This window comes from Streptopelia decaocto (genome assembly GCF_964273445.1).
Source record: "Streptopelia decaocto genome assembly, chromosome: 6".
Taxonomy (NCBI): Eukaryota; Metazoa; Chordata; class Aves; order Columbiformes; family Columbidae; genus Streptopelia; species Streptopelia decaocto.
The window spans coordinates 28,705,490-28,733,200 of record NC_138660.1 but is presented as its reverse complement, the minus strand read 5'-3'; the positions used below and the strand labels follow the sequence as shown (position 1 = coordinate 28,733,200).

General features: G+C 43.6%; 1 protein-coding gene across 1 annotated transcript in view; it reads right to left on the bottom strand.

The window, feature by feature from the left end:
* BMPR2 (bone morphogenetic protein receptor type 2) overlaps nucleotides 1–27,711 on the bottom strand; it is an 85,849-nt gene that overhangs the window by 46,166 nt on the left and 11,972 nt on the right. The window contains exons 2-3 of the mRNA XM_082057217.1: nucleotides 2,493–2,666; nucleotides 1,242–1,421 (exon numbers count right to left, since the gene is read on the bottom strand). Coding sequence (XP_081913343.1) covers nucleotides 1,242–1,421; nucleotides 2,493–2,666 — 354 coding nt within the window. The remainder of the gene's footprint in view (nucleotides 1–1,241; nucleotides 1,422–2,492; nucleotides 2,667–27,711) is intronic.

Below are 27,711 nucleotides of genomic sequence, written 5' to 3'. Positions count from 1 at the left end.
TCTACTGGAAATCAGAAGAAAATAATTTAGAAACATGTAGTTAACTGCTGGCTGGATTCATCAGGCTTCCTGTAATTAACCACACGCTATCAGCCAACCACAGAACACCAGTGTGGGAGGGACCACGAGGACCAGCTGGTCCAACCCCTCCTGGTCACACCTGCTGTGAAATCTATAGGATCATCCATGCGGTTCCAGCAGCCCACGTCCCTCACTTGGTCACTCAAGAACCATTCAATGTACAACACTTTGAATGCCTTCAAAAAATACGGATGAAATAGTACTGAGATAACCTTCTGTGGGGATTCCCCGTGTGTCTGTGACCTGTTTGATTCAATAAACTAAAAGGCACAGTGATACAGGCCGTATCCTTTCTAAATGCAATTTATTCTTTTTGCTGTAAATTCTATCCGCTTAAAGGCATCTTCATTTCAGAAAACACTTTTTGTTGATAAAGAACTCCAGACATACAGAAACAGTTGTACCTGCCTCTATTCAATCAATCTTTCACAATTCTTATTCATCCAAATGTTTAGATTAGGCCACTCAGCTGCTTTACAGGTTCTGAATTCCTGGAAGGCAGCGCATCACTGTGTCTGCCGCTCACGGTCTTGCTCCTGTACCAGAAGGCGAAGGAGGCTGATCCCTTGGTTTGCACCCTTACGCTATGTTGATTTTACAACAAATAACAGATAATCTAATCGGGAAGAAAACTACCTAGGTGAAACTAGAAATCTTTGAACGTTATGCCAGTTAATCTCTATCAGAGGTATGCAAAAGAAAGAAGGTGGATTTCAAAGCTCTGCAAAGTGCTGAGGAGAATCTCAACAGCCTGATACGAGACCGGTTCTACCGCCCAAAGGCACCCAGGAACCACGGCTGGAAAGAGGTTCCAGAATGCTGATCAACTTACTGGCCGGTTCTTAACACAAGGCTGAATCCTGAACATCCCCACAGGCTTCGGAAGTTGGGCATCCAAATAGCAAAGCACCCAAGATTAGGGATCGTTTTGGAAAATGCGACCTGCATTCAGCACATGCCTGTGCAAGCAGCGAACTCATTCTCCACAGAGCACCGTGGAATACATAAATGTGATAAACCTCATATGGAAAAGCTCTGTTCTGTTTGCTTTTTGTCGCGTATAAATAAAAAGGTCACTGGGTTTGCATACTGTAGTACCAAGGAACTTTCTCTAAATTATTCAGACCATGAAGTGACAGAAATGCAAACATCTCACTTACTGTAAGGTGTTGTATCTGTAGGGTCAGGAGGTGGAAAATTTTCGGTGAAGTTGACGTTACACAAGTCCGTGCTACAGCAGCAGAAGCGATATGTTCCATTCTGGATCAGGGAAGGGGTGGTTGTAACTATACACTCCTCAAAGTGACACTCTTGTGGGTCTCCTATATGAGACCAGCAACCTGGAAAAAGAGGCAAATCGAAGAATCATTTTTAAAGGAGGCATAACATTAATTCTATTGCACAGACAAAGACATCTATAGAAACCCACACATTACCCAGCTAAATGTTTCCCAGTGGGGTGAAAACAGTTATCACAATTTGCTTGTCTGATTTCACTACCATGTTTTAAACCAAAAACTCCAGAATTTCTCTTGGAATTTACCACAGCTGAAGAGAAGAAATATGAGCAGCAATAAAGACCAACATCAGAGGCGGCCGGCTGTCAACCTCAATATAACAAAACCCAAATACCTGAGCCTTCTAAGCAGAAATGTGCCATTGCCCTTTGCCCAGGTTGCCCAGAGAGGTGGTGGCTGAACCATCCCTGGAGACACCCCAGGCCAGGCTGGACGGGGCTCTGAGCACCCTGAGCTGGTGCAGATGTCCCTGCTCATGGCAGGGGGGGCACTGGGGGAGCTGGGAATGTCCCTTCAACACAAACCATCCTGAGATTCTGTGATTTAGTAAAACTGCATAGGATGCTCGTTAATCCCAGTTTCATTCAGCATGATACTACGTTAGCTTGTTTCCAAGTAACCAAGAGCAGAGTCCTCGAGAACAATAATCCAAGCAGCTGCAAGACCCTTCACCCCTCTCTCCCATCACCCTCCCCGCAGAAGAGCAGCAAATTGACAACGGTAAGTGACAGTTTTGTGCTATAACTGCAATTTCCTTTGTAAACAAACATCCCACCAATATGAATATACATTTTTACTTAATGAGACACTTTTAAGTTTAGCATTACATCAATACACAACAGCAATATACTCAAGAAAGCCGGCTTCCTCTGGACACCCCACGTAACCAGCAATTTGAGCGTTTTTTCCTTTAACTCTGCATTGACCTCTTTTAGAAGTCATTAGCTTCAAACCAACATTCTGTTCTTATTTAAAATTGCTAAATGGGAGGTGTAAAATTACACATTCATACAACGCACAGACAAAAGGTCCAGCTTTGCATCTTCCGACCCGCTGGCCAGGTCACAGAACAGCAAAAAGAGCAGCAGAAACTACGGCTGAAACGTTGCGTACCTTGTTTTACAAGATGTATGTCTCCTTCTCGGGTTTTCTCCCACAGTCCATAGCAGGTGCTGCCTTTCATGCACAAAATTGTGCCGTTCTCCTGGGAGATGCGGCTCTCGCTGATCCCATGGTCCTGCTGATACGGGTCTTTAAATGCACACAGACGCTCCTCGCTCTGTGAGGCTTTAGACAAAGAAAATGGGTTTTGTCAGTGATTTTAGGCATAAAAGATTCATTTTAATAAAAATATGACTAAGGTCATACATTCAAAACCATCCTGAATTATACATATCCGCTCTTTAAATTGTACTCTAACAGCCAGGAACAAAACCGACGTCTATCCCAAAGTTGCTTTCATAAAAAGGACAAAAACCTCAGCAGATGCTTGAAAATTAAGAAGTTTGCAGTTCACAGGTGCGGAACGGAAATTTCCTTGAATAGTTGGCATCACCTGCATCACTCGTCCTCAGGCGCAAGGCGCTCAACCGTGAGCTGGTTTCTCCAGCACCCACACGCGTTAGTTGTTTCCAGATCCTAAACCAAGGTGATCTTTTCAGGCTGCATACTGAATTCAGAGGGTGTTTCCCACTCTCTATCGGCCTCGCTCTTCTACCCACACTGACATTTTTGCTCAGCGATGGATCAGTTCAGGTGCTTTCACACAACTTCAGCAATGACCAGCAACAGAAATGCAAACGGCAGAGTAAAACCCATCCGCCCAACCGGCAAGAACATTTAATCAACCAACTTCATAAACTATGTTTTACCCATTTGATTACTGCTTTTTTGTTTATATCACATCAACAGGAGGACTTGACCATGCTTGATATCCCTCTGCATCTTTTCTTTAGGATGAGTAAACACAAACAATAAACTCTTTAGAAAGGCACTGAGTTCGGGATAAATAAATCCTGCATTTGTAGTGAACAGGATATTTAGAATATTTTCATTCGTCCCTTGGGCGATTTCATAAAACGTATGGAAAGCTCGGTGTGTAATTTCAAGGCACTAATGTACTATTTGGTAGTTCAGCTCCACAAATGTCTTATCACAGTAATAATTTGCGCTGTGCATCTCACCAACCAGATTGCATCCAGCTCCTTATCTCCCGTGGAAGCACCGGGAGAGAAAAGACGCGACGTGGAGTAGATCGCTCTTTGGGGAAAACAGATTTTGAGCTTAAAATAAACGTATAGCACATGTAAGTGTAAATTATTAAAGATCCTGTATGTGGATAAAAGATCTCGCTGAGGATTGATTTATGTGCTCATAAAACAGAAGCAAGGCGGACTTAGTGCAAAAAGGCCATTTGTTGTGTCACCAGCACAGACAACTGGGAAACAGCAAGACAAAGCACCTCGGAAGCTGTTACTGTTCATTGATGAGCCGCAATTCAGAACCCTGCCCCATCCAAAACAGCAGCGACGCTGCGAAGGTTTTAAATCAGTTTTGTGCAGTAGCTGAGTGGGACTAAGGTTATCTGAGATGCTGGTTGTTTATGGAATGCTGCAAGATAAGCCCTTTCATAACTGGCCTTTAGTGTGAAAAAATAAATTAGAATTCGTTAACGGTTGTGCTAGGTGCTGTCCGACCATACACTATACAAAATAATGGTTGCTACCAAAAGCTCTTGATTTTACAAGCCATATTTCCCTGTAAGAATTCCTGCAGAGAAGAGGAAGGGGTGAGCGCAGGAGGATCCAACCCCGCTGCCAGCAGCTCCTTGGTGGGTTCACGGGTGGAGCAGAAATGCTGGAGAAAATCGGGGAGGGCTTCAGGTGTCCAGAAACTGTCTTGAAGAATAGAATGGATGAGCTGCTTCTGTTTCTTTGCATGATTTGGGCACGTTCCTGCTCTGAGAATCTGGCAGTAAGGCTTCCTTCTTCCAGGCAGTGGAAACCAGTCAGCTCTAAAAACGATGAGTATCGGAACTCTTCTAAGTCAGGCCTTGAAAGCAACCTCCAGCCTAGACTAATATGCCTTAAATATGACAAAAGAAATCCCAGAATGTGAGGGGTTGGAAGGGCCCTGGAAAGCTCATCCAGTGCAATCCCCCATGGAGCAGGAACACCCAGATGAGGTTACACAGGAAGGTATCCAGGCGGGTTGGAATGTCTGCAGAGAAGGAGACTCCACAGCCCCCCTGGGCAGCCTGGGCCAGGCTCTGCCACCCTCACCAGGAACAAGTTTCTTCTCAGATTTAAGTGGAACCTCCTGTGTTCCAGTTTGCACCCATTGCCCCTTGTCCTGTCACTGGTTGTCACCAGAAGAGCCTGGCTCCATCCTCCTGACACTCCCCCTTTCCATATTGATCCCCAGGAATGAGTCCCCCCTCAGTCTCCTCTTGTCCAGCTCCAGAGCCCCAGCTCCCTCAGCCTTTCCTCACACGGGAGATGCTCCACTCCCTTCAGCATCTTGGTGGCTGCGCTGGACTCTCTCCAGCAGTTCCCTGTCCTGCTGGAACTGAGGGGCCACAACTGGACACAAGATTCCAGGTGTGGTCTCCCCAGGGCAGAGCAGAGGGGCAGGAGAACCTCTCTGACCTACTGACCACCCCCTTCTAACCCACCCCAGGTACCATTGGCCTTCCTGGCCACAAGGGCCCAGTGCTGACTCATGGTCACCCTGCTGTCCCCAGGACCCCCAGCTCCCTTTCCCCTACGCTGCTCTCTAATAGGTCATTCCCCAACTTACACTGGAACCTGGGGCTGTTCCTGCCCAGATTCAAGACTCTACACTTGCCCTTGTTCTATTTCATTCAATTTTTCCCCGCCCAGCTCTCCAGCCTGTCCAGGTCTCTGATGGCAGCACAGCTTCCAGTGTCAGCCACTGCTCCCAAATGAAGATATTACCACAGAAACACACAGAGGTGCTGAGGCACCTGTTCTGAACTTCATCTATTTAAGAGAAATCTTACTTTTCAAGAGAAGAGAGATTTTGAAAAAGCAAATTGCAATTGGATGTTCACGTGTTTACCACTGAAAAACTTGCCACCACAGACAACTGTAGTAGCCACAGATAGGCTGACATTGAACAAAAGGAAAACCTGAACAACGAACTGTAAATGATTTATCGTGAAATGCCTATTGCCCGTGCCTCTTGAACTCGTGTACCAGGGAAACTATGTCGAAATAATTCAATAATAAAACGAACTCAAACTCCCGTTCAGTCGTCCAGTAGAGATTTCCAACAAAGACAAGAAGGGAAGGCACCATTCTCAGAAGTTCTACCAAGGGAAAAAACAACAAGAGTAGGGCAAGCTCTTCACCTCCCTACCGAAAGGGAAGCCTGTTTTACAATTATATTTATATAAAAATACACCTTGCCGTCCATTTTCAAAAATCTGTTTAAAACATACGCAGCGTACGGGCGGTTCAAGAAATAATCCAAGAAATGCTGAACGTTCTGGTCTGTCCTGCTCGGCTGCCATGCTCGGCGTGTCTGATCACCACGTGTGCGTCTCCAGGCTCGGCCTCAGGCCGACCCAGAAACCGCGTTGTCATATTCCAAAGGGAGGATGGGGAAAGAGACCACGTTCAATCGCTCTCCTGAAATCATAAAGGAACTGGGAATTGCCCTTAGTTTCCCCAGGCCGCTCCGCAGCCTCAACACAAAGCCCCAGGGCTTCAGGAATTTCCTTTTGGCGTACGGCTCAGGTTTTTATATGACTACAGACTTACTGTTCATCAGTTCTATAGTTAAAAAAATTTAAAAACAACAAACCACACACCACAAAAACCCAGGTTGTTACAGGAAAATATTATACTAAAGTTTTCAATATTTTCTCCCTGTAACCATACTGCTATTTCCAGCTGCTCAGGAACATAGAAGTGATTCACACAAATACATGAATTCTGGATGTTTGTGGTGGTTCGCTACAAAACCACCCTGAGATGTTTATTATTTGAATGTTTGCCTTTATCCCCCCAAATGGATATTTCTGGAACAGCAAAGATCTAAAGAAAATTGCAAGTGTACATACTGTCTGTGTCAGAAATCACATATGCTATTAAAACACAATTCATCCATACTGGGATGAGCTGAAACACATGAACATATTGCTTTTTGTATACTAATTCTTCCACGATCACTTTGTGTTCTAGGAAAACATGATGACTGAAAACAATTACAACAGAAATACCCAAAGTTACAGGAATCCAACTGCAAATCCTTAGAACATGAGTCATAATTCATTAATAGCGTAGGAAGCCGGATCCATCGGTGCTCACCCGACGCTTCCTGCCCTGCGTCTATTCAATGCAGCGCGTGGAATTCACATCCAGCGCAAAGGGAGGAAAAGGGAGTCGGACGTTCCTCAAAACGCTGCAAAGAATTACCCCGTGTTCTGACTAAAATTAAATAAATAAGCACGCGAACATTTGCCGCTCTGTGATTAATGCCGGGCAATACATTTTCTATTGCAGCAATCAAGACAAAAAGAACCTGAGCATTTGTTTGCCTGTAATGGGATTTCTTTAAATACAGTCCAGCATATATTCAGCTGATAACCTCATTAGGCCACAACAGATTTTTTTGAAAGGACTAAGGTTTGTTGGGTTTTTTTTCTGTAACTTGTCCTTTGAATTAGTGAGATTTTCATCAGAGCGGCCATAGACACTAACCCGTGTTTTCTTTGGGCCCTGTCAGGTCTCTATGGAGTTCTTTTATTTACACAATACGGGGAATCACTGTGGGCCTCGAGGCAGGGGTACGAGACAGCACGTGTCTCTGTAAAGCAAACTATTAAAGGGAAGGCAATTAAAGTAACGTACATCAAGAGGCTCCTTTGAGCGTATCCTTTCAACTACCGATAGCTGAATTCTGACGTGATGAACAGAGAAAGAGAATCTCGAAGAAACACCACTTAGCAAGCACTCTACTGCTGCTTTTTTCATCTTTTTCTCCTCAGAGGCTTTAACTACAACTATTTCTAAATGTGTTGACATTAATATAAAAATATTTCACAAGCAGAGGTCTCTTGAAGGAAATCATTCTTCTACAGAAAGACCATCCTTCATACTAACAAAACGAGAGGAAATAAACATCACAATCATTAAAGCTCCTCCTGTATTTTATACCTCAAGCTATACGACAAAATCGATTTTGACAATAAAACCCTTGCCATTTATACTCAACATTAAAAATCTGGAATAATTGGTTCTCAGTATTGCATGATCCTTAGCCTTCACTCATGGAAATTATTTTGGTTTTGTCTGCTTTTGCTATGTAACATGGCAGTTGCAAATGCCAGCAATGGCACAGAGCCACCGCTGCCCTGGGCAGCCTGTTCCAATGCCCCACAGCCCTTTGGGCAAGAAATTGTTCCCCAGATCCAACCTCAACCTCCCCTGGCGCAACTTGAGGCCGTTTCCTCTGCTCCTAGCGCTTGTTCCTGGGGAGCAGAGCCTGACCCCCCTGGCTCCAAGCTCCTTTCAGGCACTTCAGAGATCAGAAGGTCTCCCCTCAGCTCCTGTTCTCCAGCTGAACCCCCCAGGTCCCTCAGCCGCTCCCATCACACTTGTGCTCCAGCCCCTCACCAGCTCCGTTCCCTTCCCTCAACTCGCTCCAGAACCTCAGGGTCTTCCTTGAGCCCTCAGGTGATTTTAGTGCCCTTGGTGCTGCCATTTTGTGTGTGAGGTGATCCCGCCACCCCTGGGGCCACCATCTTGAGCCCTGAGGTGATTTTGGTGATGCTGGCGCCACCATTTTGTGCACTGAAGTGTTCTCGCCACCCCTGGTGCCGCCATTTTGAGCCCTGAGCTGAGGGGACCAGAACTGCCCCCAGGATTCGAGGTTTTTCCTCCCCAGTGCCCAGCACAGGGACAGTCACTGCCCTGGGCCAGCTGGCAACACTGATACCAGCCAGGATGCTGGTGGCCTTTTTGGCCACCTGAGCACACACTGGCTCATGTTCAGCCACCGTCACCAACACCCCCAGGTCCTTTCCCAGCCACTCTTCCCCAGCCTGGAGCGTTCATGGGGTTGTTGTGACCCAAGTGCAGGACCCGGCACTTGGCCTTGTTGAACCTCAGTCAATTGGCCTCAGCCCATCGATCCAGCTGGTCCAGACCCCTCTCTGGAGCCTCCCAGGCCCAGCAGATCAGCTCTCCCACCCAACGCCTCCGCCCAGATGCATCCGCCATACCAGGAATTTCATGAATTAGAATTCATGTAAATAGAGACGTATGGGGTGGGCAAAAAAGTAAACAACAGTCAACTCGAATTCTTCAGTGAAGGCCTTGCTCTCCTTTCCCCAAATTTACTCTCAAAGAAGTGTCACCTTAGGAGAACCCAGCTGCAGCAAGAGCTACAGCACGGCACAGATTTATTGCTACTGGCCAACAAATCATGTAGTCCCCAAACGCTGGCAGATTTTACGCAAAAATATCTGAGCTTACTGCACATAAATTGTGTCACTGCCTTATTTGCACAGCTTTATAAATGTTTCTGAGGATAACCAGACCACCGTGCTGTGCAAGCCTCATCCGAATCCGGTGTTACCACAGAAGGAAAGCTACTAAGAGCACAAGATAAAAGTGGCGAGAAAGCCAGGCAACACCTGTGTCCTGGCATAAAATCCGCTGGGACAAAATTGAAGAATTTCAAGCAAATTTGAACCACCTCTGCCTCCCTAAATGATTCAGCATTTTGCAGGTAAGACATTTGTTATTATTGTCTACGTCTGTCTAGTTCACAGGTTTCTTCCATCTTTTTCCCCTATGTTAAATTACTATTGATTTTTAACAAGACAGAATTAAAATGAAATGTATACAACAAAGAGGTAGGAGAGGAAGGTTATCAATCTGTCCAATATGAAATTTCTCAATATGTCACCTGCTAGCAGTAGAGAACCCACTCTGGTATGTTAACATTATCTCAGTTCGGTGATTACATAGGACTGATGACAATTTATCACACAACTTTTCACTCAAGAAACAGTTAAAGGCTTTGCAGCAAGAGATTACAGCGGGTTTGGGGATTTTTTTAACGCTGTAAAAATCATACAGTGTCATGGTATTTTAGCATTGACTTTGCTAGCTTTAAAATACTCATCTTTGCCATCAGACTTAGACTTATAGCCAGCTCAAATGCCATTTACATTTAACCTTCTGAAAGCCTGAATATTACAGGTTTTAAACAAATTTTTAAAAAACAATGTTCACTTCCTAAACGCCTACATCTCTATCCAGAGAAAAATCACAACGTTCATATTACTGTTTAGCAATTATGTCGTAACACTCTTGGTCACACATAATCCTTTCCAGTGGCCGGGGACTATTCACAGACCTGAATTTTTCCTCTTTGCCCCAGGCTGGAGCTCAGGGATTTTTTCTGGGTCTGAGTGTCTGGCTTCTGTTTATTTGGGCTGTCAGAGTGAAGTATCTGCAGGAATAACACAGGAAGCTGCGCAGCAAACGCGGCAGCAAAGCGAGCTCACCATGCGGCGTTTCTCCTCCAAACTCCAAGGGAACCAACTGCCCAGAGCAAAATCAATTCTTTCAGAGGCTACTTTAGATTCCATTGAAAAAAGTCTGTTAGCAGACCTTATCTAAAATATATATATATATCCCCACGTAACACACTCACTTTTCTAGCAAGCAGAGATACCATTCCTACTGCATCTACTCTCTTGAAAACTCTTCAGCAGCTTCAGTTTGGAGACAGACAGTCCCCATACAGCCCGTCTTTTACAGCATACTACAAAAATCCTTCCCATAAACATTTTTAGGAAGCTTATATCACTGGCAAAGCACCAGACCATTGGAAAACTAGCAAACGCTCTGGGACCTGAAGCTAGAAGTTCCAAAATCTTAATCGTATGTTGCACTTAGGAATAGGCACTATCTTAATTTAGCCAATGCAAGGTGAAATGCAGTTCGTGCAGAGGACAGATCATCAAGGACTAGCAAGAGATTGTGGGAACTCAGAGCCGCTTCAAACACCCTCCTCCATTTTCCTTTGACGTATGGAATGAATTGCGAACTACACGTGTTTATGGGTGTTTGTTGAACTGGGCAAACCCAGAAAATATTGACTTTTGCTGCTGTTAGACTTCAAGGTTATCAGCCCACTGAACAGAGGTCACTGTTCATGGATTTCTTGGTGTTACCGTGCGTAACTTGTTAGAAGTTTATGGGCAAAGCACTGAAATGATTAAAATCAATTAATACATTTTCTTTACGCATTAATTTCAATCTTTGTTGTACCAATAACAAGTTCATCAGCTAAGGAAGTGATATAAACCGACATTCGCCAAACTTGTACAGTCAGAAAAATCAGTGCCTCGTCAAGACAAGCTCTTCATTAGAAAGCAATATAACTTTCAGTAAACGTTTAAACAGCAGCTTTAATGGAATTCAGATCGGCTTTATTAATTTGTGTACTCATTTTCTAGCCAACTGGCTCTAATTTATGAAAACTAAATTATAACATGGAAAAACACTCATGTTTGCACATGCGTTGGTAAAGTTATGTTTCTTTATCAAGAACACAGTGCTCTACAGATTACTGGCTATTTTAAATAAGCCATACATACAAAGTAGGTTTCCCATCCTTTTTAATAGATTTGTATAATGGAAATCCTATTTGCAACCTCTCTCTAAAGAAGAGATCCTGATCCAAACCTGAATTACTTGACATGGTGATAAGCCAGATAAGAACAATTTCTGATGATTAAAAAGCAAATCCTTCCAATGTTAAATGAATTTAAGTCCAAGTTTTTTGCTAAACCGTTTTAGAACAGAGATGCTTTATTTCTCCTTTCAACAAAACACAACTATCAAAAAAGGGAAAATCCCACCAGCACAGTGAAAACACGCAACTCACAACCCGAATATATGCTTTAGCGTCTTCAGGCAAGATATAATTTATTTTACAATATTCACCAAACACATTTACAGGATCAGACAGGTTTTCAGAATCTCTGAGACAAACTAATACTGCAATCAAAGGATTAGCAAACCAGCTGCCTATGTGCCTTTCCAGCTGATTATCATAGAGTGCAGACAGCCCGCTTGCTTGGGAAGCGCCTGCAGGAACCTCCGGCACAGCAGGAAAACGTCACATTAACTCGTTATTTTATTAATCACATAAAAAAACTGAACTTATGGAATATAAACAGTACGCTGCTTTAGAATATCTGAAGTGATAAACTCCATTCACAGTAAAAGGTGACGAAATGGATTGCAGAACACTAGCGTTCAAAGGTAAGGATGCTGCACAGCCAAGGTTGGACTTTTCGGTCTTCTCCCCAAATCTTACTAAAAACCGAACCAGTGCCAAAATTCATGTCTTATCAGATGCTAAGATCAAATTGTGGAAAAAAATAATTTGGAAGCTACAGGTTTATCTTCAAAATATTTTCAAGTAGCTTTTCAGTTTACACGTAGGAAAAATTTGCCAAATACAAACTCCCAATATCTCTCAATAAAATAAGTGCCTTTGTTATTAGTGTTCAAATAGTTATGCCCACTTTCCTCCTTCAGGCTGCGAGAGTTTATTATTATTATTGTTATTATTATTATTCTGGCTGGAGACTGAGCCCTGACCAGACAGGAAAGCAGCACAAACTGAAGCGTTTACAGCACTGCTCACCAAAATCAGGAAGCGTCTTTGGTTTTCTACTCACATCTTACCAACACTTTGGCTTCGTGTTCTTTCACCGTCTTTCTAAGCTGCACTACTGGTCATGGGACAACGTTTGCATCGCTCCTGCTTGATACAACTAGAAAGGAAAGCTGAGATTTATTAACTATAAAGAAAATTCCGAGGTGAAGGAAATGACAGTAGTGATTCATTCGTCTGGTAAAACCACTCCTTTCGATGACACTGAGGCGAAGCCATTGATACAGCCTCTGCATCTTGGATGAGTCAGAATTTCACGGCCCGTCACGAGCAGACGGGCTGCCCAGGGCAAATACAGAGGCATAAACATGCACTGGTTATTCAAAGCATGGCTTTCCAGAAAGCTTTTAGATTAGATGGATTATTCCTCCCCTGCTCGCTGCTTCTCTAGTTTGTCTTCTTTCCCTCACCTTCTGGGGATTTAAAGGTATTTGAGCGTTCTCTGCAGGAGATGAAACAACTGCCATGCCCAGTTTTCCAACGCTCTGAATGAGGCAGAGCAGTTAAAGAACAGCAGCTTAGCACAGTTTTATCCTCGGCTTCTTCGTTTACAACGTGGTTATTCTCCAAATCCTGCTCGCTGTCTCTGTCTCAGAATACTGAAAGGTAAACCTCTCAGGTTTGCAAGCTCTTTTCACCCCTATATAAAAGCTCTTGAAATCCTCCTTCCCACCCATCCACCCAAGTGAAGATTGTGAAGAGGGTCTCCACGCAAGTTCATTCACACCTTCTTGGGCTTCTTTATTTTTAAAAGGTGCATTTCCAATTCACCGTGTTTTTGTTCTAAATCGTGGTTGCATGTCACCGGGATAATGAGGATAAGAAAACAGGAAATACTTTGACTGATGTGGGTTTTAAGGTTACCCAGTTACTGTATCCCTCAGGAACCAGAAAGGAGTGAGAGAAGTTACAGCAAAGAAGCTCCCAACAACAGAACCAGCTGGATTTGGCAGAGGAGAGAAAAGCAGCTCGTGCTCAGCGTCAGTAATCCCTCCCCAGGGAAAATGCTGGCAGATACCCGAGTCTCTTCTCGGTACCAAGGCAGGAAGGTCCTTCGTCTTTATTTCTACCACAATGTACGTCCACGGTGAAGACACAAGTTCTCCTTTTTTGAACCATTAAAGAAGGAACCACAACCCCCGTGCGCACACAGGTGTTCAGCGAACATACCGCACAGCTTCCGGCGGCTGCCTCCAGCCTCTGACCCACATCCACGCTCTGGCCTTTTTTACCCTGAGTCGTTATTCTGCATCTTTATTCTGTCTATAAGTAAACCGGGACAGGAACCGACCCATGCTTTCATCAAGGATAACAGCATCCCAGGATGTCAGGGGTTGAAGGGACCTGGAAAGCTCATCCAGTGCAATCCCCCCATGGAGCAGGAACACCCAGATGAGGTTACACAGGAAGGTGTCCAGGTGGGTTGGAATGTCTGCAGAGAAGGAGACTCCACAGCCCCCCTGGGCAGCCTGGGCCAGGCTCTGCCACCCTCACCAGGAACAAGTTTTTTCTCAGATTTAAGCGGAACCTCCTGTGTTCCAGTTTGCACCCATTACCCCTTGTCCTGTCACTGGTTGTCACCCAGAAGAGCCTGGCTCCATCCTCCTGACACTCCCCCTTTCCATATTGATCCCCAGGAATGAGTCCCCCCTCAGTCTCCTCTTGTCCAGCTCCAGAGCCCCAGCTCCCTCAGCCTTTCCTCACACGGGAGATGCTCCACTCCCTTCAGCATCTTGGTGGCTGCGCTGGACTCTCTCCAGCAGTTCCCTGTCCTGCTGGAACTGAGGGGCCACAACTGGACACAAGATTCCAGGTGTGGTCTCCCCAGGGCAGAGCAGAGGGGCAGGAGAACCTCTCTGACCTACTGACCACCCCCTTCTAACCCACCCCAGGTACCATTGGCTTCCTGGCCACAAGGGCCCAGTGCTGGCTCATGCTCACCCTGCTGTGCCCCAGGACCCCCAAAAACATTAAGAAAGATCAAAACTGTCCTAGTTACTGTCGTGTTGCCTACTCCTACAGAGCACTTCTCCAAGTCACCGTTCAGGGCAGGTTAAGACCTCATGGACAGTAATTTCTTCAGTGTTCAACAAAAGCACACTGGGCAGAGGCTGCAGTATGCGCTGTCACGCTGAGCTGTGCTCTGGGATCAGCCATCGGCGTCTGCTTGCGACAAGCAGTCAAATCCCATGGGATCCGGGCACGCACTCCCCAGCACCTTCTGCTGAGCATGAACCAACACCTACCCTGTGCTGGCACAAGCAGCATCGGAAAAGGATCAAGAATTTTGTCCATTATAAACCAAAACTTATTCTTGGCAGTGGGATGAACAGAACATTTTATACTGTTTGCTTGATATGCATCAATTCATTTAAAAGATTCCACACAAGCCACCATTTAAAGCTAAATGAGTCTGAGGCTGTCAATTTTTATTTTCTTAAGCTTTCTGTGTGTTCAAAGAAAATAAGTACTGAAAAACATCACTGCAAGCATCACTATAGCAACTGCACTTCTTGAAGGTTCCTTGATGCAATACGCTCGGATTCCAGATGGAACAAAATGCCATGTCTATCTTGCCTTTTACAAGGTGCCTCTTTCCTCCAAAGCCTCCAAAGCCTGGCAGGGACATCTGCTGCAGAATTGGCTCTTGCAGAGACCACACAGGCTCAGATAGATAAATTCACCTATTTTCACAGTTGTGAAAACAAATAAAACAATCGCTATCATGACATCTGCACCCAGACGCCTGTGTGAAATGTCACCAGAACAAGAAAAGAATTACATAAGGCATTTATTCAAGTCTCTTTACCACCCAAGGGTTGACCTCATTCAAGTCAGCGGCAGTTTTGCCCCGTATTTTGGCAAAGGAGACTCCTGTGGTAACGCAGCTCTTTGACTCACCTCACTGCACCCCAAGTATTTTGGATGCATTCACTAGACCTGCTGCCTATCAGCTCTGCAGTTGGTATGAAGGGCTGTGCATCCTGGGATAAAAATCTCAGAAAACAGTAATTAAAAAAAGAAAAAACAACAACAACCCCCCACACACACGCTACTATGGAGATCGTCAACTGATCTAGGGCTGGTTTACCTCTAGGAGAAGGCGGAAGGCTGGGGGTAAAGGCACCACCGGTTTGTATTTTCCATACAGCCATCCAGGGATGAATGAGAGACTGCTGTGAATTTTGTTAATTGGTTCCACTGTGTGAAATTCAGCACTATGAAAGCAAGAACAACCAAAAGATGGTTTTGGGTGCCGCTACGAACTATAACTGCCATTATAACATCCAAGTAAAAATGAGCACTCCATCAAAATGCATCAGCTCTCCATTGCATTCCCATCGCAAAACCAACAAAAACTCCTGATGGATCCTCTGGCTCGGCCCCTATTCAAAAACAATTAAGATGACACTCATCTGGCTCTTGTCTAATTGTTTTTTGAGTTTGCACGAGCCGCCCCCCAGTTCCAAGGTGAACTTGGGGTGTTTCTTGCACCTCCCTGTCTCGAATGACCCACCCAGAGGCCGGTGCAAGGCACGGTGAGCGGGCACAGCACGGACAGGACCCTGCGAACCCTCGTTTCCACACAGCAACGCAGTTCTGCACCGGTAACATCGGGGTGACCTGTGCGTTCAGCCCTTCGCTTCCTATGAGTGCACGAAAAAACATTTCCGAGCTGAGAGAGTAGAAAAATGGGGACAGCAGTTCTCTTTCAGAACAGAAGAATCAATAACGGAGGGAAACGTAGAGGTCAAGTAATTAATTAGTATTAATAGCAATGGGAAACATTTCTTAAATTGTTGTCCAAATTCTTACATCAAATAGCTAAACAAAAATTATTTTGTAAATTATATATGTGGAGCTTTAGTTAGTAAAGGCAAATCCAGACATGCAAATTTGATTACACATTTCTGGCGTGCTCTCAAGGCGCAGAAAAACGCCACATGTACTCGTCTGCCCAACCTCAGCTAGAGATGATTCACACCATAATTATCCAGAAACTTGAATTTTTATTTCTTTTCTGATCTGAACAAGTTCACGGAAATCGCTTCTCACTTGTGGATATGTTGTGAAGAAAGCAAAACTCTAAGGAAACTACTTCATTCTAACTATCTCCACTACTTTTAGCTACAAAGAATGCATGCGGGACCTACAGCTGTAGAGCCCCCAGACACAAAAAATGGCTCTAAGGCCCTGCAGTGTGATTTAGATTCTGTCAAGGAAAGCTACCACCTTTTGAACAGATATTTTTAGAGCAACGTGAAAGATATTTAAGTCAGCAACAAAAGCTCTGTGCTGATCTTTCATTTTATTTTCTACGCCACCCAGTCTAGCATTACTAAACAATGAGCCGCAGTGGTTGGCCATACTTTTCCTCCATGCTGTTGAACCGTTGAACATCTGTAGCATTAACACAGTCGATATTCAGCGCAATATTTGCAATTTTGATCTTTCGACTACGTTGTTTGAAATATTGACAAAGAAACCTACGGAGAGCAACAGCCATCAGCTGTACCTGCTCCCCGCTTTGAGACTCGCGTCCCCCCAAATTAAACTGACGTTCCACATGAAATTGCCATCGGCTCAAGTATTCCAATCACTTCCAGGAGCTTCAGCAAGCCCACCATCTCAACAACAGCAACAAATCCCTTCAAGTCATCCTCCCTGCTACCCAAAAAGAGAACTACAGGTCTGAACCAGCCAACTGCACCTCCACAAAGAGGTTTTGATGAAATTGCAGTCTGAGGGGCCATGTGTTGGCTTTATGAATATTCTGGCTCACTATCAGGTTCTGTTCTCAAAACAGAAACCGGCACTGTAGAAATTTGGCCATAAACCCAGTAGAACCATCAACAAAAGCCGCTATTTATTTCTGCAGGTAGAAGAGCCTCCCCAGCTGTGCTGAGAACGCCATCGTTTTCCTAAATCAACCATTAAACCCATGAGGAGAGTGTAATTTCGAAAGAAGAGTCTGGAAAAGAGTTGGTTTTGCAAATTTGCAGAACAAGCCAGCAAATAGTACCTCTCACAGCTGTTGTGACTCCTCTGCAGCTTCCCCCCACCATCTCTTTGGGCACTTGGTAAAAAAGACAAGACAGAGGAGACCAATTCGGACCCATCCAAGTAACACACCTGTCCAGTTCCCTGCTAAAACCAATTCACATATAACAGCTCAGCTACACCAAACTATCCCGGGTTGTCTTTGCACAGACATTGCAGAGCACAGTTTGGAACAACTCAGCTCAAAACATCCAGCAGGCACCTTTCAAATGAAAAGCTTTTTATATCGGTGCTGCTCAGAGCTAATGTGGCTTTTGGAAAGCCTTAAATCTTATCCAGTTCAAAATTATAGGTTAAATATAGAAGGAAAAAAAAGCAGCAGTTCCAAATTACCTGAGGCTTTCTCCATAACTGATCGAGAGAACACCTTAAGAAAAATAATAGATTGAAATATATATTTTTAGGAAATAATTTACAGCTGGCAAAGAATGGGAAATGTGAAAACCAGACCTTATTTTTTTAAGGGGGTGATGTTTCCATCTTTAATACATAGAATCACAGAATGATTTAGGTTGGAAGAGACCCTCAAGATCACAAAGTCCAACCATTACATTAGTTCTTGTCTGATTTAGAATACACAAGCTAACACAACTAACGATGTTTTCATATAGCGCTGTTCAAGTCAGCCGACATTTGATGCAAAAGAAACTCTAATTTAAACTGGTAGAAATCCAGCTACCTACTATTTAATATTTGAAACAAAAGTAGTCAAGTTCTGATTTCTTTTCTAAGCATCACGATTGGGAAAAATCACTACGACAGGAACTAAGTTCTCCAAGACAGGAGGTTCTGCCTTTAAACAAATATTGAAGTCCTCAACGAAGGAAACACCACAATAATTAGTGACGCTACGCAACAGAATTTGCTCATTGTAAGGTCCGCTCATACTTCCACATTTTTTTAATTCTGATCATTTTGATGCTTCATATCCATATTTTAATTACTTCCTTTTCTAACTACAAGCTATTTTTAAAAAAACATTACAGTACAACTAACTATATAATAACAGCGGCATCCCCGCTGATGTTTCCTGCCCTCGCTGCTGATTCTTCTCTTTACCGTCTAGTGCTGAAGGCCGTTCTCAGCCCGTCTTTACACACATAGATTATATACACACAGTAAGTACACAGTATTTAGCAAAGGCACTTACTCTTCAAAGCTTAAATTAAACGAGATGGCTACGCTCTGCCTGTAATAGCTAATGAACACACCAAGTCAGTCCTAGGCCAGGCCTAGCACGTGCGCTCTCCGCCCATGGAACGAGCTTTCCCAAAGCTACGGGAGGACGTTCCTGCTCCAGATTCCTGCGTTTCACCTCGTTATTACAGAAATACAGCAAGATGCTGCACGCGATAAAAGATGCAGGTGACATTTGACGAGCACAAAGTGCTACATACAACAGGGACCGTCCCCTCCCGGCCCAAGGAGGGCGTGTGGCCTTGGTGTTGGGTGAAACCCTGCGCTGGGGTAACTTTGCAAAGCAAAGCAGTTGATTAAATACAGTAGTGACAGCACCAACGGGGTGTTGAAGATCGGAACAGCAAACAAAGGAGCGTGGACAGAGAACGAGGAGGGAGGGGAAGGGACACCAATATCAGTCCATCCTCCCAAAAAGCAGCCAGGTTACCTTAGCTGGCCCAATCCACTCCTACGTTAATCACAAACTATATTTCAATTTGTGCGTAACGCTGCTGACGTGTAAAGTCACATTTATACCTAAACAATGATTTTGTGTGTTACGACGTCACTAATTTTAAATTGAATTAGCAACCCCGCCGTATGGCGCTGAAGAAAAGGTTTGCACTAACATCATCATCTCACTTTGTTCATTTGAGACCACTAAATATATACAAATTAACGTCTGTGAAATGCAAAAATAAGGATTTATATGTATGGATCTTTGAGAAGAGACACTGATTCTGCATAATTAACAGTACGGAGGAGACAGAAATGTTTTCTCTTCTTAACAATATCCAGTAACCTGTAATTTAGCGAGCTGCTATCATGAAAAACCTGTTATTCCCTTTATCATTTTCTCACCAAGCCAGACTAAAATTTTAGTCTGGATTTCATTTAAATCCGCCTTTGTAACGGCGCAGCTGAACCCGGCTCCATAACCGCGCTGCTTTTGCTGTATTTCTGTATTTTGCTGTATTTTGTATTTGTACAAAGCAAAGCAATTAAGCACCAAGAAAAATCTGACTTGATGCAAATCCAACCCAGCTTCAGATGTGACACACAAACACAGAATGTGTTCCAGTGCAATTTTCTGGCTTCTAAGCATCAGCAGCTTAGGACTCTCCAAGTCAGAGATTAGGGCGCTATATGTAAAATAAAAACTCTACATATTTTTCTTCCACAGATACTTATTGAGTATATCTCCTTTTCATCATCCTCCCCTATACTGCACATGCGTATCAACCGTCTTTAAAAACAAGCCAAGAGCATCAAATCACAGATTCCATAGAAAACCAAGAATACCCAACTAAAACATAAATATGCATGTCAAGAATTTAGACATTTTAAATGCATTTCACAGTATCACAGTATGTTTGGGATTGGAAGGGGCCACAACTGGACACAAGATTCCAGGTGTGGTCTCCCCAGGGCAGAGCAGAGGGGCAGGAGAACCTCTCTGACCTACTGACCACCCCCTTCTAACCCACCCCAGGTACCATTGGCTTCCTGGCCACAAGGGCCCAGTGCTGGCTCATGGTCACCCTGCTGTCCCCAGGACCCCCAGGTCCCTTTCCCCTAAGCTGCTCTCTAATAGGTCATTCCCCAACTTATACTGGAACCTGGGGTTGTTCCTGCCCAGATGCAGGACTCTACACTTGCCCTTGTTACATTTCATCAGGTTATTCCCCGCCCAACTCTCCAGCCTGTCCAGGTCTCTGATGGCAGCACAGCTTCCAGTGTCAGCCACTGCTCCCAGCTTGGTGTCATCAGCAAACTTGCTGACAGTCACTCTATTCCCTCGTCTAAATCGTTAATGAATATATTGAATAATACTGGCCCCAGTACTGCCCCCTGAGGCACTGCACTAGATACTGGCCTCAACTGGACTCCGCACCATTGACTACCACTCTCTGGCTTCTCTCCTTAAGCCAGTTTGCAACCCACCTCACTACTCTATTGCCCAGACCACACCTCCTCAACTTAGCAACTTTCAATAGCCTTTAACATTATTATTCGATATACTTCCCAGGTAGGTAATAGCATTAAGAACACTACTGCAAGGTTTGGCTGGCAACGACCTCCTTGAATCTTAAAAAGATTCACATCTTTCTCTAGGGGTGGAATAGACAATTAGAGCCTGTTAAAAATGTCCATAATTCACTATGAAAAACATCTCTTTACCACTGAAAAAAACATCCAACTGCATAAAAGTCCATTATAAAGCATTACTTTGTACAAGAGCAATTAAGCACCAAGAAAAATCTGACTTGATGCAAATAATTTATAACAGAAGATAAATGTCTTAGTTTGGTTTAACATTCAAGACCAGTATTTAGCAGAACAGAATCATATCCTTAACTTGGTGTTTAACATTAAGGATTTGTTCATTTTCCACTGCATGCACCCCAAGGAATGATGATTTTGAACCTGACATTTAGCAAGATTGCAGTAGATCATTAACAGAGTGATAAAGTCAGTAGTTTGGTTTAATTCACTTTTTTCTATCACGCTAATACCTGTAAAATCACAGAGCTGTCAAGCAACAAGTCAGGTTGTATCAGGCCAGTATTTTCTTCATAGATGCAAATAACTTTGTTAAAATCGCCACTTCTTGATGTGACTTGCGGGTTCTTCTGGCTTACAGCTAATCCAAAAGTGACGTAAAACCACAGAGAAACAGCTTGTGTCCATACGGCAGCCACCACTTGACCGAATAATCCAGAAAAGGCACAGCGGATGAAACAGGAGAGGGGGAAAAAAGCAGTCGCAACCAGCTCTTCAGTAGGAAAGCTTCAAATTAGGAACAGGTTAAGTACAAACTCAGAGAACATTGTACTGACCGATGTAAACAAGCAGTTTTTTAGACCGGTTTCTTTTCCATCACTTGAAAGGGCATCAAACGCGATTCAGCCGTAGTGCCAGAACCATTTGTCGAGCTGTGCAAGTTTGCTGTTTAAATGCCTCCTACCACCTCTGAGCATCTCTCCTGCTTTATTCAAAGGCGATCTGTGTCTGCAGCGCACTTCTGAGCAAGTAATTATGCACGTCATTTACATCTCTTTATTATTTACATTTTCTTATTATCTTAAGTAACCAAAGGCTCACAAAACCCCAATGTTTAAGAAGCCTGTACCCTCCTGCTGCCAGGGATTAGCATATTTAAGCATTCTAGGGAGGCCGGCGTGAAACAAAAGGGAAGGGCTGGGAAGCACCACAAAGCAATGCTTCTCAAGTAGAAATGGGTCCTTTAAAATAAAACAAAACAAAAAAAACAACAAAAAAAAAACCCACTTATGCATTCCCACCACTTGCTATTTATCCAGTGATAGAAACAGAGGGTTTTGTTTTAAAATAACTGCAGAAATTCAAAAGCTGATAAGTGTGTGACATGCGAGCGGCTCAAACCGATTCAGTCCCTTTTTCCTTGCAAAAAAGGTCGGCCCAAAGCTCGCTAAAAAGCACAATACGGCCAAGCCCTTAACGAGCCTCCTTCTCCTATAAATCACGGAAACTACCAACAGGACCAGAGGATGAAAGAAAGAAATTTCTCTCTCCTTAGCCATGAAGTTCCCAAAACACCAACCTTCAAGCCAAGCTTTTTTAATTGAGGCAATGCCGGTTTTAATTGTTTCACGTGGTTTTTCATGCGTCCGTTGTGAACTGCTGACTCTTGCTCCGTGGACCACTTGTGGTCAAAGATTTTGGGGTTTTCATCGGCTGCTGTGGAACGCCCTGTTTTTCTGTATTCCAGGAATAATTCTTGTTTCCCCCCCCGGGGGCAATGGGAGCAGGATCAGCACCACTTGGCCTTTTCCCCTCCTCAGCCTTTGCAGAGCAAACCCCACAGCACTTCATCCTTCTCATTCACAGCAAGCCATCACCAAGTACACCCGCCAACGGACAAAAGGAATCCCAAATTTCCTCTGACGGAAACGAGGAATAGGAAGAATCTGCCATGCTCCTAATGCCACTTCAGGGCACAAAATCGTCACTTGGCTCCATTCTTTTGAAGTGTTTTAATACATTTTTGATAGCTTAGCGAATGGACTTGTGGGTAGTCGATCTGCATATATTGACAGAATATACAAAGCGGTTCTCTGAAGATCCCTTTAAATAAACTACAGAGAAAACATTCATTATTTCAGTAACTATGAGTGATAGAAGCTGTCCCAGAGAAATCAGACATCTGTACACTCTCTGCATTAAAATTTAACTGGATTATTTACTAGCAATGCAATTTCTTTCCCGAAAACCGTTTCACACTCATCTCTGACAAGCCTCTAGAAACCTGGAGAAGCCAAGCAAAAAGTACAGAAATTCACCATAATTACGTGTTTGAAAACAAAAATGGGGGGGGGGGGGGGGGACCAAAACAAACCACCTACATCACAAACCCACAGCAAAAGCAGATCTGGATTGTTGGACATGCACCACACAGCAAAGTGCCCTTGAATTAGTTTCACGAGAATGAACGTTGACAATAACGGAAGATACATCTATTCAACCTACTTAATGTAGACGGTTACTAAAATACAACAAAAGAAGCAGGTAAATATTTCACCTTAGAAGGCAGATGAATATAACTGTAGATGGAAGAAATTCAGCTGTTGCAGGAGAAATACACAGCGACGGATGCGCTTTTTTCTGCAAGTCTGCAAGTCTTATTAACTTAACTAGTTAATCACCCAGATTACTACGCATTTAACTTACACCTTGCTAAGCCATTCTGCACATACTGAATTCTTCTACAAAATCCTACTGTAAGTTTCACATTTGAAATGTTCAGTTACAACACGATCATATTCTATGTTGCTGCAATCACTCAACTCATATTCAGAAGAAAGGTTTAAAGTATTTTCCAGCCCTGATGCACTAGTTTTGTACATATTCAATGAACACTGCCCAACTGCAGCTCTTAAGAATGACAAAGAGAGGGAATTCATTCCTGAAAGGGTAAGTTACACCGAACTGTCCACAAATTGACTATCCAGTCTTATCTAATACATGAGCCACGGCGAGTTAGGAAAAAGTTAATATTATTTCTTTTAGTGGTATATTTTAGTTCTGAAACCAACTGCTTCCTGTGGGGTAATGGTTTGCTTTGAATGAAATCATAAAGAAATCACAGGAAATAGCTAAGGATTAGAAAAACAAGGCAAGATATCTATTAGTGTTTATGAAGAATATTGAGAGAGGTCCGGAAGAGCTTCTCTACACGGTTCTCCCTTTGAGGGAGGGGAGGAGGAAAATAAATCTACCTTCAAAACTGATTTCTCTCAGCTTCACAAAACTTTTGGGAATGTTTCATACCCATAACCACTGTAAACCCCGTAAAAACAGGCAAGTACGTTATAGTAATAAATACTGTTAAATATTTGATCTTGACATTGACTTCAATTGCACACCACGGACTGTTTTTAAAGATGTTACTGACACAACCTCAAGCCAGTCAGGATAACACTGAGTAGTAAATTGAAGACACTGACACTGAAGCTCCCGAGCACACCTGTGGTGACCCGGCGTCCCCAGCCGGTAACGCTTGAGCGGAGGAGCCAAGAATCTCTTCCAAGTTCCTGATAAGCAAAACCATCAGAGCAATTGTTAGAAGATGCTGTGACAACCACACGTGAGTCACCTCGGACGAAACCAGAAAACAAGTTCCCAGGGCTGCAGGATGGGATCCTGAAGACGAACCCGGCCAGGACTCCAAAGATTCAACCTGGCCCTCTGGGCTGCCGCTAAACCTTTCCTGCCTTTACATCCTGCTTTCTATTGTTCCGCTGCTTTAGAAGCTCGCGCACCACAATGAAGGCACCGCTGCCAACCCAGCGCCGCCTCTGTAAATCATTTACTGGTTACATGATTTCATCATAAGCAGCGACTGGAACTGCAGCATCAGGGAATTTAACGTGAGTGTCAGAACGTCCCCAACAGCCAGAGCCTTATCGGTGGCCCGGGGGACACTGAACTGCCTCATGCAGGCTCTTAAGAGTATTCTTAGTATTTTTTAATTTATTAATAATGTTACAAACCTAATTCAAGCAGAAGGAAAAGATTTCATCAAAATTGCAGAACAGTTGAAGACGACAGCAATTCAGGTCAAATAGGTTATAAATACTGACACGCTAGGTCTGACTTGCTATTGGCTTTTTAATGCTATTTAGTTTTGTTAAACTAACCACCACCACAAGCATTCATGTTCTAGTTATCTTAACATTATTTCAGCTCAGTGTGTTCATACACATAACCTGAAATTCAAGTTTTAGGACCTCTTCTGTACTAATTACATTTTTAACCATCTTTTCAGTGTTAGCCAATTAAGAACAGCATTGAGGGACAGCTGGGTTGACATTACTTATGTTTACTTACTTTTAATTTAAATTGTGAGGGAAGGGAATAATTACATTTATTATAACCAAGCCTGGAACGCTGCCTGTAATTAAGGATCTGATACATCTTAGAAGAACTCTATTTTCAGTTACTGAAAACATTTACCAAACTCTCGGTGCGGTCACAGATTTCATCCAGCGAGTGTTTCTCTACTGTTTTGCTCAGCAGTGGAAAACAGATTCTGTTCAAATGATGCCGTCACGTCCCAGAGTAAGACAAGAAAAAAAACCCAGCTTGCGAAGTTCATATTAAAAACACCTTTTGCAAGTAGCTTGTTGACGATTTCTAAAAGCAGCAGGGGCTGAATTTAGGCCGTGGCGGGCGGGCCTTGGGCTCTCGTCATCCTTTGGGAAGCGGAAAGGGAATAGAGGCGGGATGGCTCATTTTCTTGACAAAGTATGAAAATTACAGGCGTCTGAGCAACTTCAGAAGAGGCGGCTGGTTCGGTTTGGGACGCTCTGGGACGTCAGCTTGTCGCACACGCTGCTTTTGCACAGAATAAGAAGCAAGTAGAAGACTAAGAAGGCCGGTATGTGACAAGCAGCGAAGAGGCGGAACGCAGGCCAGGTTGGTTTTTTTAATTAATTGCTTCCATCTCCTCATTGCAGTCAGCTCTCACCAGGGCATCTGGATGCAGGACAGCCTGTGAGACTGACTTTTCAATCAGTGGAGCTGAGTCACGAAAATTTAAGGACATTATCATTAAATGCGACTCTAACTAATCCAAAGATGCTGATGAGATACAAACCAGTTCACCTCCATTTACATTACCAGCATTCTCGCCCCTCAGGAGCATTTCTTGTGCTTCCAAGCAATACATTATTGAAATAACCTTCTCTGTTGCAGCTCTCTTATCTACAGACCAACGCTAGAGCATACATTCTTCTATTTTCATCTATGTGCCACAACACATTTTGATACTTTTAATTCTACTGTACTTTTCTGTTAATGCAGTTTGAAATCCCGCCCACATTAAATAAACTACAGTTTGGTGCCCGTGGTTTTAATATGGCAATAGTGTAAGGTTTGGCAACTAGTGTATTTTAATTCAGGACTTTAATAACACTACATCCTCCTATTTGGAACTTGGATGCTAAAAGTTCCAGCTGCCCAAAGAGGACTTAAAATGACGTCTCCTAATGCCAAAGTCACTAACTTTATGACCATAATCATCCTGCTCTCTCTCACACACACAATGAGCCTTAAGAAAACATACACAGCTCTCTATTAAAATAATTATCACAAATAATGGCTGTTACAAATAGAAAAGGAATGGAAATCAGGTGATACCAGAAAGAAATGGCCACGACTACCTTGAAGTTTCATCATAGTATATATAGCTTAAAATTCGCCAAACTGCGCTGAGAAACTGGCAACGTCTGAGGAAATCCATATAACCTGCTTTACAGATTCTCGGGTAGGAGACGTGAAAGATTAACAGCGTCAGCAAAGGTTCTCAGTGGAACAGGCACTTGGAGGATATCTGACAGAAAAGAGGAAAAAGGAAACGGAGCAGTGGAATTTCAGCAATGTATTCATGTCCTTAGAGTTTGGTGTCACTTGCAATAAAAAAACAACCAAACAAGGATATTCCCCATCAAAAGAAAACCCAAGTTCCACAGGGAATGTTCTGGCTCACTGCTGCTCCTGAGAAATGCAGACGCTTGGATTTGCCGATCTAGAAATAGATACAGCTTGAGATCAGAAACTCACTTTCAACTAAAATAAGGAACACCCACCATGTGCCTACCAAATAGGCACCGCATTTTTGCTGCATCATTAAAATATATTCACATACTTGAGCACTTGTACACGCTGCCAAAAAAATCTATTTAGTCATTTCTTCAGCCATCTTAGCTGTTTATTAAACTTCACAGGAGCAGCTCAATTAAACAGACAAAGAGGATGAGCGGACAATAAAAAACAACAGGTATTTAGAATCTGTGGCCTGCTTTGGCTAACAAGTTGAAGAACATTGAGAGGTCAAGAACGATCATAAAAAATTCAGTTTAACTATGCAGAATTCAACCGGCAAGAAGGCAAAACGCAAGGTAAGACACCCCAAAATTATCTCTCAAATGAAACCTTTTTATTCATTTGAACTATTTGTACAGAATTGAAACAGAGCAGCTAACAGCGGTAAGAAATCAATAAATGCATTTCTAAACCTGAAAACAACAGGTCATTTAAAACTTGGTAGATGGTTCTACGTTTTGCAAGAAGATCATGGCTTTTCACCACTGTTCTCCGTAAGTGTAGCTCTAACAAGTACAAAGCTTTCACAACCCGCTTTCTGCTACAGGATGTCTCGGGACAAGTGTGTTTTTGGGATGGCGAGGCCAGAGAGCCAAGAGGCGCAGTGCAGAGCTCTGTTCCTGCTGTCAGCACCACGCCAAGGCACCGGGACATGTTCTCATCTCCGCGTCCTCCTGCCACAGCATTTGTCAATTCTCTGATGCTCTTCCTCACTATAACCACCGTTAGGCCTCGATGCTTTTGTCTTTTTTATTCTTTTTCTTTTAAAGATCCATACTGCAGTAATCAGCAGTGCCCACAGCACAAGTACTCAAAACACAACCGGTGTCTCGGAGCAGAAAGCCCAGGGAATGAGACTCACCTCCAGCTCCCAAGAAACATTTATGACGACTTAGACAATTGCTCTGAGGGGAAAAGCAGCTATTTTTAACTATTTTGCTTAGTGGCTGCACTAGAGGGAGGTTCCTGTTGCCTTTCCTAGTCTTATGTAGCAGCCATAACTACTACTTCCCTTTCCCTCAGCTGCTTTTATAAAATATCTGGGCTTGCAGCTTGCAACAACACGCTGTCTCCAACACTGTCCCAGTTCAAAGCAAGAGCCGAAGTCTTCCACGCCAGCCCCTGTCCCAGAGGGCAGCGTCAGCTTTACCTTCACTGCATCTATTTCTGTTCCGCCCGGAATAGCAGCCTGAGCCGGGGGGAGCTGGGCTGAGCTCCT